At 34.9% G+C, this 13,844-nt stretch overlaps 1 protein-coding gene across 4 annotated transcripts in view; it reads right to left on the bottom strand.

Annotated features, from left to right (window-relative positions):
* Positions 1-913: 913 nt before the first annotated feature.
* Positions 914-13,844, bottom strand: part of ARL13B (ADP ribosylation factor like GTPase 13B) — a 33,027-nt gene continuing 20,096 nt past the window's right edge. For 2 of the 4 annotated variants that reach the window (XM_030234222.2, XM_050970735.1), the window contains 7 exons: positions 11,723-11,828; positions 9,212-9,414; positions 8,129-8,222; positions 6,771-6,987; positions 6,320-6,436; positions 5,804-5,872; positions 914-3,039 (listed from right to left, as the gene is read on the bottom strand). In XM_030234222.2, coding sequence (XP_030090082.1) covers positions 2,963-3,039; positions 5,804-5,872; positions 6,320-6,436; positions 6,771-6,987; positions 8,129-8,222; positions 9,212-9,414; positions 11,723-11,828 — 883 coding nt within the window. In that variant the 3' untranslated portion in view covers positions 914-2,962. Of the gene's footprint in view, positions 3,040-5,063; positions 5,108-5,803; positions 5,873-6,319; positions 6,437-6,770; positions 6,988-8,128; positions 8,223-9,211; positions 9,415-11,722; positions 11,829-13,844 lie in introns of all 4 variants that reach the window. The other 2 variants (XM_030234223.2, XM_030234224.2) reach the window with 2 other exon arrangements.

The following is a 13,844-nucleotide window of genomic DNA, read 5'->3' as shown; positions in this document are numbered from 1 at the left end:
TTCCATTTACAAATTAAATACTGTGGGTATGTCCTATTCAAAATAGTAAAGTATTTCAAATTGAAATAAAACCCAGGAGCCAAGAAGCTAACATGATGGCAAAGTTATTGGACAAGCATCCTGAAGTTACAGTACTAAACTTCCCACTAAAATACTGGAATGTATTACTGAAAAAAATACTTCTTGAATCTTATTTAAAGGGAAAAAAAAAGAATCAATGTTGTTTACCTTGTTATGGTCCAGCAATCTTTTCCAATCTCACACCAGAGACCTAATGGATACCAAATATGTCTATTTTTAATACTTTTGATTTGAAAACCTTAAATCTATGAGTAAGGTCTTTCTGTGGATTCTAGGATGTAACTAAAAGGGGAAACAACAGAACAACTTGAAGCACTCAGTCTCTCACATTAATTCAGTATATGAACATTACTATTCCTTCTTAGAATACACTTAAACTTACCTTTAAAATATTTTGTGTAAATTGTATCCAAGACATTATACATAGAATATGCAAAATGTTCTGCTTAAATAGTGAATTTTTGTGTTCTTACCACTCCTGTATTTAAGTACAAATACTCTTAGTGCATGGACTGATACATTTCAAAAGTGATGCTATGGATGACAAAACACCTGGCAAAATCTAATCCGTGCTCTCAGTTTACAGCTGCACAACTTTAATCTCTCAAATTTTAAGTGCACTATTAAAGCTCTTTATTGGTAGACATATACACCCAACTTATTGCCAATCTATCAGTATATTCTAAATTTGATCACATTTCTCCTGCAAAAACATGCAAAGATTCTGTCTATAAGGACTCTATTTCATACATTTTAGAAATGTGAGACTTACAGCCCTTAAATATTTATAGCCTAGACTTACTTCCACAAAATTGTAAATACAGGAAACATGTTGATGCTTTGCATTAGTTTTATTCTATACATAAATGTCATCTTGAGCAAATAAAAAGTCATAGCAGTATAAATTACTGGGAAAAAAAACCCCAGCATAGTAAATAATTACAAAGCATAGTAACAAAACAAAAACTTATAAAACATTTTTGAGTACATTGGTCACATACTGGTAAAATTTATTTTAAAAGCAAAAATCAAAAATTATATATATGTCAACACACACAACACACAAAACAAACAGTTCATATATAAGCATTAACATTTCACTTTCTCAAATTTTGTTACCACAGCAGTATTTAGCTTTATTTTAAATAAAGACTTCCATGATTTATTTTAGGAAAGAGGGAAAACAAAAGTATAATACATTCCTAGAAATTGAAGCTGTAAAAAAGTAAGTCTGCAAAAGTAGAGCCTTTAAGCCAAAAACTTAAGTGGTAACAGAGCTAGTGTTAGTAAAGTGAAGATTGCACATACACATTTTTGTGCAACCTCCCCTGCACTTAGTATTGTGTTGTCTGAAGGGAAAATGACCAAATCCTGAGAATAATTCAACTGAATCATGTTCTACTATTAGAATACAACAGAAGTATTCTCATGCTGGTAGTCACATAGAAATTGTTTCCTCCTTTCTCTAAACTAGCATACACAGAGGAATAAATCTCTCTACCTATTCCAAACTTAGTAACCTTAAGAGTGATTCCACCATACTCTTTAAAAATCTTAAATTATTTCATTTTAATATGGCAGATGTTTGTGCAACTCCTTGCTGCAAGGGGTGCATGGCAAGGTTTTCCAAAATCAAAGTGCTAAACATGTAACACACCACATTGTTTCAACATCTAAACTCCTTTGGTAAAACCACATTATTGATGACAGACCATAATATAAAATTATCAAATGCTGCTCCTCCAAAAAAACCCCTGAATGGGGGCTTCGTCCTGTCTGTCATTAAGTGGCAGAACAATGAACCTTTACAAATACACTACTGGTTGTCTCCAGTGTTAATAGTAAAAACATTTAAACAGGAATATAACAAATTGAAACCCTTCTTGTTTAGGTATCACTTGTATGTGATTTTCAACACATTACATGGAAGTTTTAAAGAAATCCTTAAAAACCCAGGGTTTCTTCAGTTTGCAAGATGATATTTTAGTATAACTGAGATTAAAAACTGAGGGAGGTCCTCTGCATACTGGTTGATTCAGTTTCCTATCAAAACTGATGATTTAATTAGTGCAAATTTCCCACTATGTGATTTTTTTTGTTTGTTGTAGTAGACAATACAGTGTTCACTCTATTTTTTCCATAGAATTTATTTCCTATGCCAAACTCAGTTAACAAAACAAAGAAAACAACAGGTAAGAAAACTTCCAGATAGTTCAAATAACATTATTTTGTATAAAATGTATTTAATTTTTTTATCGTACCCTCTGCTTCAGATTGCCAGAAATATTAAATATGTAATATAATACCTAAGAAAATGTATTGGTACTGTAAAAGAAATACAAGAGTCAAATACACTTTATTTTTATACACTTGACTATCAGCTTTATAATGCTCCCTAGGTATCATTTCACTGGTAGTAGGTACACAGCTCCACTCAAACTTTTAACTCGTTTTATAAAAAGGTAGAAAAATATATTCAATATTTGTTTAACCTTTCTATATTCACCCTATCATACAGGAATCTTATAAAATGCTTTAGAATAATTTATTCCCTGAAAAAATACCAACACCTGCACAGCACCTGGAGAAAGGTCTCGGTGGGAATGTACAATCCAGTATTATGGGATCTTGAAGGTGTTTTTCTTCAGGTTTTCAACCATGTCTTTTCACAAGTAAACCAAATAAATCCTGAAGAAGAGCTGGTGATGTGAAAAGTAAATTATAAAGTCCGACCATTAAGTACAACAGGATGAACTCCATGTTTAATTGTCATATGCTGATAAAATGTCACATAAAAAAATTTCCTTCAAGGGTAAAAAAAAAAAAAAAAGATAGGATTTTTAATTTATGGGTTTTTTTTAAAATTCTCTTTGTGCTCCAGTTAAGCAATGACATCATGGGTATCACTGTTGGGTCTTTGGCGTAGAGTCAGCGGGGGCAAAGGCTTTCCATAGAAATCTGTGGAAGAAATTCCAGAGCAGAAAAACACATCAATCTGTCACCTACCACCTTCCTGGCTCAAAGAATGTTTACTAAATTCTTACTTCCTTAATGAAAGCCAGGTATTCTATGAGTTTAGAGCTAATTCCTCCAAGCAAACTTTCAAACCTAGTGCTAATTAATGTCTAGAGATGGACTGGCCAAACGAGGGTTTAATTACATTTTGTTATACATGCATCAGCATTTGCAAGATCTAGCCCAAAGGGGATCTGTAAACATCCCTAAAAATGGGAAAGGAGAAATTCAAAGTGTACAATAACACTGAAAAAATGAAACACTGAACTTTCTACGTTGATGTATTCAAGACTGCACTACAACATACTTTTAAATGACAGTCATACTGAGTAGAATCCAAAATTTTGAAACCATTATGGCATTTATCTTCCAAGCTAAAATAACTTTCGAAAAGAACTATTTCAGAATTTTTAGATAAAACTGCAGCATTTCCTTTAGTCAATAAAGGAATTTAAAGTGGTAAAATGTACAAGACAAAGTTAAATAAGTACATACGAAGAGAGTAACAAGTGTTCTCAAACATTTGTAATGGATGTAAAGTAAAAAAACCATGCAGACTGGAACATGCAAAGCACTTCACAAACAAAAAATATGGAAGATGGTAAGAGGAAAGAGGTAGCAATGAAGAAAAAAATAAAAGCAGCTTTTTGAAGCATTCAAATCTCAATTCTGTTTATACAGACCACCTCTTGCCCAAGAAAGCCTTGATGGCCTGCCAACACAAAATTTAGTTTTAATAAATCATCGTTTTCCAAGAAGAATATATCCCACTTGTCCTACAGATGCAATAACTTCTGTTAGAATTGCATTCCTGAGCTAAGATTAACAAAAGCAAACAAACTGGACTACACTACTTTAAAAATATATGGACCTGTCTGTAGGATTGAGGTTTTAATTATCCTTAGATTTAGTCAGCAAAATGAGAACACTTTTATGTTATTGTCATAAATATTTTGATTTCACTAGCAGTAGTTACAGCAGCAAGAAAACTGCAACAAATGATTCAAAGGTTTATGAAAATCAGTCCACTGGATGGTTTTATTCATCCATTTTTTGAGGTCTGGCAGTGCACTATAGGACTGGCAAAGAATTTTGCCTCCTATAATGAAAGAGGTTTAACATTCTTGCACATGTGTCCTCCTAAATGACAATAAACAGGCACTCATCACCTCACATTGTGACAAAATTTTTAGCATGACTGGAAAAATTGCAGTCTTCAGTGAACAGAAGTGTGTAATTACAAGGTTTGAATGTCTGAAAAAGCTTTTAAACCCACCTTTGAATTTTGGACAAAGGTGGGGGAATGAAAAAAAAAAAATCAACACTGATTTATTTCTCTGCTGAAGGGACAAATGGGCAAGGCCAGGTGGGAAATTAAATCAGTGCAGGATGGACATGGCAGTGCTGGGTTAACAGTGGAACTCAAGGATCTTAAGGGTCCTTTCCAAACTCAGTAATTCTCTGATTCTATGGATCTCAAATTGACAAAGTTAAAACCCCACAGCTTTAAGCAAAGAAATAAATAAATTAATTATATTTTTGGAGATCAGGACCTAGCTAAAGGTTTGACAGTGCTGAGCTATGAATGTGAAGATCTTTGCTCATTTATAAATAGTGTTTTCCTAACAGCAGTTTTCTTGCTAGCATTGCCAGTGTGAATCTTGTGAGCGGTTCAAAATTCCTGGAAATAAGAATAATTCTCCCAAAGAGTAGGCAATGCCTTGAATTCAGCTATAAATTCTGAGTACTTCAAGTTTGCTCTTACACCTCTGGTCCAGAGACATTTTCCCTACCAACATATTTGCCATTTTCAGCTTCCAAAATTATTTAATAATTGTACTTATTTAACAAATCAACGCCTAGCTTAGGCAGGTTTTTTCCTCTTTGCCCCCCCATGCTCTTCCTACAGAATGCAACACCTCCATTAGCACAGATAAAAATTGAGTTCCTTTTCTTCCCCTCCCTACCTCTTCATATGGCTTTCATTTCTTGTCACCTTCTCTCTATTTGCCTTTAAAAAAAAAGAGTAAGATGGGTTTAGGATCAACATTACAAATCACATTTTAAGCACATGAATTTCCTTCCTGTGAGAAATATTTTGGGTTTAGAAATCTTATTTCCCCCTCAGGCATCTTTTAGTTCTCTGGCAGAAAAGCTCCGTGTTCTTGTGTTCCAGATGTCTCCAAATTCACTTTTCAAAATTTGAAAAATAAAAATGAAAGAAAAATGAAGAATCTATTATCTCAAATTCAAAAATGTACTATTGACATATGAAAAAGTCTTCCACAATCTTCTAAAAATAGAAAATAGTAATTATTAAAGCAAGAAATCAAGACTGCTTACTGGACCTTGATATTTCCAGTTAAAAATTTTCATTTTAAATGCAGTTTGTATTTGGCCCCATTACTCTTTGCAATGTGTCACTTTATAATTTTTACGTGCAAATAACTTCAGATTATTAACAACTTCTGATATCCCATGCCACTTTATGAGGAAATTGGAGAGAACTCATTGTTTTTCTTAATAAAAAAATCAGACTTGAAAAAATCAAAAAGATGCTTTGTATTAAGCAAAAGGGAAAGCTTTTGGTCAATGAAAATTGGAATTTAGAAATGAAAAACAGACAAAGAATGAAGTAAATGTAGAAGTGAATGGACAATGGAGAATGGTTTTAAAAAGGTACAAAACTTCAAATACTTTCAATTACCAGGATGATGTGTTTCACCAAGAGGCTCAAGTTTTCCAAGTCTATTAAGTTTGGGAGTTCCCCATCCAACTACAGGAAAACAAAAACTGTCAGAGCATTCCATGGCTGCACTGGATTATTCTGAGCTGTACAGACCCCACATCTCCTTGGGAGGAATCAAAGCATTTGGAAATGCCCAAGCTCTGCATTACACTGCATCCATGGTGAAGAATGATGAAACACTTTAAAAATAAACTGCTTTACCTTAAAAATACTGCTATTTTTAACCATTTCAGTGAGTAATCTATTTCTGGCTCTTTTTTTGGGAAAATTTTGTTCTCCCCATTGAATAGGCCAAATTAATACTGCTGGAAGCTCATATCATGAAGTGAGAAACAGCATTAAAGATTTTCTAGAGAGGAAGGTTTAGTAGCTCCTCTCTGTATGAAAAGCAGTCCAGTTTCATCATTCACAGGTGAGACTTTTAAAGGATTACCAACTGCAAATTGAGACATCAATCACTGTTTTTACACTTACCTGGTGGAAGGGCTGCTGGTGGTGTAGGATTCTTGGGAATAGAGTCCTCTGCATTAACAGGTTCTACTCTGTGGCCCCTTTTTAATTTTGGTTTTTTACTTTTTTTCTTATTGTTATCTACATCCAACAGAAAAAATACCCATTACATATCCTACAGTTATATTCAAGTAATATCCTACATAAGATTCTAATACAATTGTTGGGGAGCTACATCAGAGCTTTCAATCCAAACGTAGACATAAAATTATGGGAAATGTAAATCACACATTTTGCTATAGAAAATAAACTGTGGGCATAAAATACATGCAAACTCTATGTCTCCATGAAGAAATTCAACTTATATAACCTATTCCTGCATTTTTGTGTTCCCAATAGATGACACTGGTATGTGGTATCAAGGAAGAAGCATGTGAAAAATCACATGAAATGATTTAAAAGGCAGCAGTTTTACCTGAGTCAAGGCATTCTGAGGCTTGTTGGTCACTCTCTTCTGCATGCTGCAAAAGCTGGGCAGTTGTGGAATTGCACCTTTCCAGCCTGCTGTCATTTGTGTTTTGGCTACTGCTACTTGATAAGTGGTCCTGCTCTGCTTGGGATTTCAAGACAATTGAAGCCTTTTCAGTCTCCAACTTTTGTCTCTTCTTTTCCTTTTCCAGCTGTTTTTCATTCTAACAAAAAGGACAAGATTTTTTTTTAAATGACTTCTAATGCTATAAAGTGACTAGTAAGACAAAGTTTATTAAAAAATTAAAATATTCCCCAAATATCTTACATTTAGCATTGAATTGATTTTCAAATAGACAAAGAAATTAAATTTCCAATATCTTATTTAGAGGAAGGGAGGAGGAATTATAAAACCAAAGGGTCTTTAGATTTTTTGCCTGCTTTCTTGCTTTATTTTTGGTCCTACTAAAAAAAAAAAAAAAAAAAAAATTCAACCTTCTACTTTCTTTCTCCTCAATTACTTTTTTTATGCGTTAGTTTTAAAAAATATAGATCCACAGAGCCAAAGTCTCCAGAAAATGTTATTCCACTTTGGATAAATACCTATTATGGCATACAGCCTCTATGACTGGCTGCTTCACAATTCTGAATCACTAAATCACCATCTCTGCAATATTCACAGCTGCACCTTTATTTTCTTGTTTTTGATGTTATTGCTAAATGGATTATTGTGCATGTAGCTGCCCTGACATGTTCTGTGGATATGGGTGCTTTTGTCTTGGAAAAAAGCAAATGTTTGAATTACTTGCTGGAAAAGTTTACGTGTTTCTTTAGATTGTGTTATCTCCAGGCAACTGAATAAAAAAAAATGAACTCAGAAATGTAGCTTTCGGAAACTTAATTATGAATGTGATTTTCATATTTCAAAGTTAATAAAAAAAATTCTCAAGAGTCTATTTTCAACTGAAAAGAGGTTATGCTCACAAATCTGAATAACTGAAGAAGTCAGGAAGATTTGATATGACTAACCACATCACTAAAACACCTTTGAAGAAACTAATAGACCTTGACTATTTTCCACTTCTGAATCCCAGGAGTTTAATTAGGAAATGTTTTTAGTCATGTGTTTACATTTATTTTACTGTGTCTACAATTTGTTCCCTAATCAATAATATGGGTTTTCTTATCACGAAAACATTGATTCAATGCACAGAAAACAAGGCTGCCAAGATTAAAGTAAGAATTTAAAAAGTGCTGTGCAGACAGAATTAGAACAACTCTTTCAAATGACCATTTTTCTCATTCCCTCTCAGACATTTGTTAGTGTATATCTTAACAGACCTAGATTTCCACATATTCTCCTACCTCAGAGATTACAGCAGATATAGGCTGGAAGGGGTTTCCACATTTCCCAGGCTCAGGGTCTTCCTCTTCAGGTGCATTTCCTTCTTCTTTTTCCCTTTGGCATTGTTGTTGGGTTTGTGTTGTTTCAGTGGTTTTGGTGTTTGTTTTTGGGGGCAAGGGAAGGGAGAAGAGGGAGAATGAATAAAATATTATGAAGAAGCCATAAATTTTATAGAGAACCATGCCAGCCCTCCTCACTACACCTCTCAGTCTGGCATAAACCCAAAATAATCCAACGTGGTCAGGAGGTTTTGTGTGTGCAGAGACACGTGGCAGATTAGAAGCAAACCAATTTTTTAGAAATTTGTGAAATATATATGAAGACCATGTCAAGTTGCAGCTGTTTAAAATATACTTTAGTAATTTACTTGCTTATTTAAGCCAAAACATCCAGAATATAGTCTAAGATACTTCCCAGCTACTTCTCATAGTAACTGAGACTCAAAATTCTCTGTCTATATAAGATAGAGAGAGGACAGGGGTGCTCAGCAAGTATTTAAAGAATGCCCCAGTAAAATGATTCACATCAGCTTTTCACAGGCACCACAGCAGGCTGCTAAAGACCAGAAAGGGATTTGAGGGGGAGTAATAAATCAGTTACCCTGCTTTCCCTCACTGCATCTTTAGTTTCTTCATGCCTCACCTGTTGGATATCCTGCAGTTTATTAAGCATAGGATTGAATAAATTTTTGTATCTAGTCTTTGATACTCACATATGGATTAAAGAGTCTAACTTAGTACTTCATTTTAGAAGGTAACTTAAGATTAAATCACAGGAATTATTTTTTAGGTCAGCCTTCTGTGAAGTTATATTAGTAAGGCCAAATTTATCCCACAACTACCTTGCATTTCTCATTCATAGTACATTTCCAGCATGCAGCAAATCAAATAAAGGGGATGAAGAGGCAAAAACTTCAAGAAAGACTTTTGGCTTGTGAGCTTTAAATCCTGGATAGCCTGGTTCCCATAAGATCTAGGCACAGGAATGACTCAAGTATCTCAGAGAAGGGAGGAAGGGCTGGAGTAGGGATCACAGGAGAATACCTCTCCTCCCGTATCCTCCTGACTCGCTCAGCTCGTTCCAGTTTCTTCTGCTCCTCAAGTGCCTTTTGCTCTGTAGTGTCTCTCTGGATCCTCTCACTTAAGGCATCATAATCTTTTGCTATGATATGGAGAAGCCAAAATAATCCCTTTTTGATTGATTTGTCAATCTTTTTCCCACAGCCCATGATTGCTGAGCAAGGCTCCTGTAAATACATGGAAAAGGAGGGAAAAATGTAAATACATAGAAAAGGAGGGGAAAATCTACAGTTCAAAACACATTCCTTGACTGGAAACAAGAAATTACCTGAACAATTACTGTTGACTGTGAAGCTTGTAAAACACTGAGAATTATGGGTTATAGATAGTCCATGCTAGATTTATCAATCAAAATGGAAAAATCTGAGATGAAAGAGAATCAGCTTTGCTTCAGTTCATGAAAAAAAGTTCAACATGTTCATAAGCACCTCGGGGGTAAATAAAATCTCCTGTGAATTTGACAGAAAAGCTGTCAAACCAATTTTTTACATCAGAACAGGCACTGCAATTCAACTGGAGTAATACTTTTTGTCATTATACTCTCAGCAGCAAGTGAGAGAAACATGATCTAGGCAAATCTGTTGAAAGAGAAATGCAAACCTCATTGAGAAAATACTTCTGAAATAGTTCTGAAAACAAATCTGGTAAGAAAACATTGAAGGACCAAGAGTGCCTCTCTTGAGATTAAAGCACTTCAGGGAGATAGGATAATAGCCTTCGAAAACAGAAGGTGAAACTGCAAATAGGAAAATAATAATTTCTTCTTAATTTTTCACGTCAGGAGGATAAGTAAAATAGGCTTTAATTGGGACAAACGAAGCAGGGCTTGATTCAAGCTGGAAACATGGAAAAGATGTTCTCTCAAGATCTCCCAGGAACTGTTTTCAAAAATGTTTTGGAGCACTGTAAGTGTCTTTTAAAACATTCTCTGAATAACAACTGAATAGAGCCAGCTCTGTAGAGCATGCATGACATGTAGAGATGATATTTCACATTGATGGTGTTCAGCATTTGTGTTTATGAAGATTAGAGGAGATTCTTCAATGCCAACATCTGAAAAACTCTCAGTGCTCTCTCCATCTGACAAGGATTTAAATGGCACCACAGTCAGATATGGAATGTACAATTTACAACAGAAAAAAATAAATCTGACCAGTTATGTTTAAATTAAGGTTCAAATATGAGTCTTTTTTACTATGGAACCCTGCAATACTCTCCAGCAGAACCTACTCAGGAAGGAGATGTATAGAAGATGTGTACAACTTGTTTCTCTGAGAAAACTGAGATCAAACACTGGTCAGCACTGGGGCAATGTTCTTCTCAGTTTGCACCAAGATTATTGTTGCTGCAGTTTGGTTGCAAAATATAAAAATTTAGAAATATGGAATATGCAGACATATTGAATAAGAAAAAGAGGAAGGTCATTCTCACTGACTCTGTCCAACAGCAATACAAATTACTCCTTCCTTTTGCTTTAATCCTTTGTGGGGAAATTTAAAGATTTCATGGAAAACTAACTGTAAGAATAAGAAGCAACAAAAGGTTTTCTGGTCATTGCCTAACTTTCTGTCTTGTTTCACAATGCCTCTCTTTAACTGACCCCAGGAGTCCTCCTACTGAAGGAATTTGGGACCACATTTATCTTTGAAGAGCCTGGTAAAAAAGGTGTCCATTAGAGTATGAAATAGTCTTAAGAGTGTGTGATCTGGTGTCTTTCCTAATTACACACAAAATATAAATAAAGAACAAGAACAGCATGTCAGAAATTAAACAATTCAGATGCATTGGAATATACTGGTATGTTTCAGGTTGTTTTTTACTGAATATTTCTCAAGAAAATATTTTTGGCACAGAAATTCCTTGGGAAAAAAAGGATGAACTTGCAGTTTTAATTTTTATGATTGCTATATGTGCATAGTGCAAAGAGCACTAACTGAAGAAAAACACTCAGATAATCATGACATAATAAACAGAGCTATGCCCTGTTCTAACTCAGCTATTAGAGAAAATAATAGCAGGATGTAGTGCTCTATAAATTTTGCAAATCTTCCTAATGAATTAAAATTATTTTTTAATTTCAAAACCCAAAGCTTAAATGGTTTTGCAAAACTGCCTTCTTATCTTGGTTAATAACACCATAACCCTCATTATCTTTCAAAATGTTTTTTATTGCCATCAGAAAAAGACTGTGGAAGTAAAGCTCTAAGACACTGGCAGATTAAAACAAAGGCCTAAAGAAAAACTTCAGGGACTACTAATTCGGATATATTATCTGAAATATTGACCAGTATTAAGCAGCTTTCATCAAGATTTCTGTTTTGGCTTCCCCCACAATGACTTCCTGCTAGGTTTTTTCTTAACAGGACAATGAATACTACATCTAAATTTCAGTTTTATGCCACGTAGCCTCATTTCCTACCTTAATGGAAGCTTTACACAGATTTGAGAAAATACAGCATCTTAAAATCTACTCACAATTTGACAGAGACACTTGTGTTCATTAACCAGCCTTTCCAGAGATAAGGACTCGATCACATCTGCTTCTGACAGAGCTCCTTCTCTGTCCTGCTTATTTGCCAGCCTGGAGGGAAGATCAAAAGAAACACTCAGCATCCTGCTACAAGACAGGCTCTTACATCTCCAAAAGCTGAGCTGGTGACAAAACTAGAAAGAAAGGGAAGACTGAGAAAGGAAAGATGAAATTCCTTGTTTCAGCTTTAATTATTTCTTCTACTCAATGAGCATGTTAGTCTATGCACCATTTTCATCAGATACTAACGTTAGATAATCACCAAGGTGCTCAGTAATAAATTAATGTTATTTCTAGAGAAAGCAATCATATTTACAGTTAAGAAAATGGAGATAAAAGACCATCCTGCTTTACATCTTGGAGCCTCTGGAGGAAAGTTCACAGTTTTGCAACTTCCCAAACTATGAGCATTTCCTTGTTTAAAAGTGCTTTGGGATCATCTCAGCTCTGCCTGTTACCCAGCATTTCTCTCTGATACTTAACAATGTTTTGAACTTGCTCTTCCTGAGTAAAACTTAAAGAGCAGAGGGAAGAACTTGCATGAATGGCTCTAAAAACATATTTTATTAAATAGAGAAAAGCAAAAGACTCCCACATAACTCACAAAATAAGTATTGTGTAAGATGAAGATCATTGTCTTGTCACTTATAAATGGTAGGAACAGGACTCTAGAAGACAGACATTCATTTAGGAGTATAAAATTACAATCCAACCTTATTTTGCACTTTCTACAACATTAATAATCCAAGCTAAGTGTTGCACAGCATTACAAAATATTAAATTTGTACTTGCTTCTCTCTAATAAAGGAATTCCATTAAAATAATGTTCCTCTGAAATTTAGCAACATTTCAATGACATGAGAACTCCGATTCAATTTTCTGGATAAGAAGACAAATATTTGGCATCCATGAGCTCGGGGGCAGAAGGTCTTGGAACCAGACATCATAGCCTTCCTCCTGAAATCTCTGGTCATTATCATTAACCCAAATGGCTTTTAGAGAACTTAGACCAAAGCCTGAACTTTGAATTTATGTTAATTCTTTGCTGGGAAGGAACAGTGGTAAGAATTCACTCCATGGTTACCAGACCTTGTCAGCACTTTAATTTGATCAAAGACCTTACTTGTCCCTATTCCCCAGAATCCCAGTATGAGAGCTTCAATTCCTGATTATTTTTCTCCCAAGAGATTTTTCAGCATCAAAAACATTAGGAAAAAAGCTGTGTTGCATCTACAGCCCAAAAACCCACATTCCTTGTCACCATTACCCTCATGAGCTGTGATTCATTATCTGATCTTTCATCTTCCTTTTCAAGAAGAATTTGTTTATGAAGGAGACCATAGAAAAGCAGCTTCTCAAATGTCCAGTCCTCTCAATCTTCACCATTCTTAACTATTTGTGGTCCACACCATTCAAACCATTCACTTATTTATCATCAACCTGGGGATAAAAATCCCTATGTCCTACTGATAATCAGAACTTTGCTGGCTTGGCCTGCAGAGCTGGTAAGAGCATAAAGCTCTTCCCTGCCCTTCCTTGATAATGAATTCCCACTTCTTAAAGAGAGGATTTCTACAGTGCTTTGTATGATTTAGTGCAGGGATTCCCTAATTGCTGTTCAATGCATATACAGAACCTGTGGTATATTTTCAATATGTTTATAATACTCTGGCACTGCTTCTTTTCACCAAACAGCTAGAACAAGACTAGTCCTCTCAGTATTTAGCTATGAAACCAAAGCTAAACCAGGGAGAAACTGAGATGCAATGCAAAAAAGTAACTAAAAAACTGGAAAAAAATTACCTCTTTTTTATTTCTCCCCCACATAACCTATTTTGTTACAGTCTGAAAGTCCTACTGTGCTGCCTCTCAGTCTCAAAAAGCATTCCTCAGCAGTGCTGTCAATTCATCTACAGCTAATTGAAGGAAATATTTCTGAGCAGTGTTTGTTGCCACAGCCTATTCCTCTCTCACCTGAAGATTAAATAACTGCACTATTTGCACTATTTTTACTCTGCACAGCTTACAAAGCACAGCTGAAGCAGAATGAAATGCTGGTAAGCTGCA

The sequence above is a fragment of the Serinus canaria genome, chromosome 1 (genome assembly GCF_022539315.1).
Source record: "Serinus canaria isolate serCan28SL12 chromosome 1, serCan2020, whole genome shotgun sequence".
NCBI classification, from domain to species: Eukaryota; Metazoa; Chordata; class Aves; order Passeriformes; family Fringillidae; genus Serinus; species Serinus canaria.
Note: the sequence above shows the minus strand (reverse complement) of the source record. Positions and strands in the feature narration are given on the sequence as shown.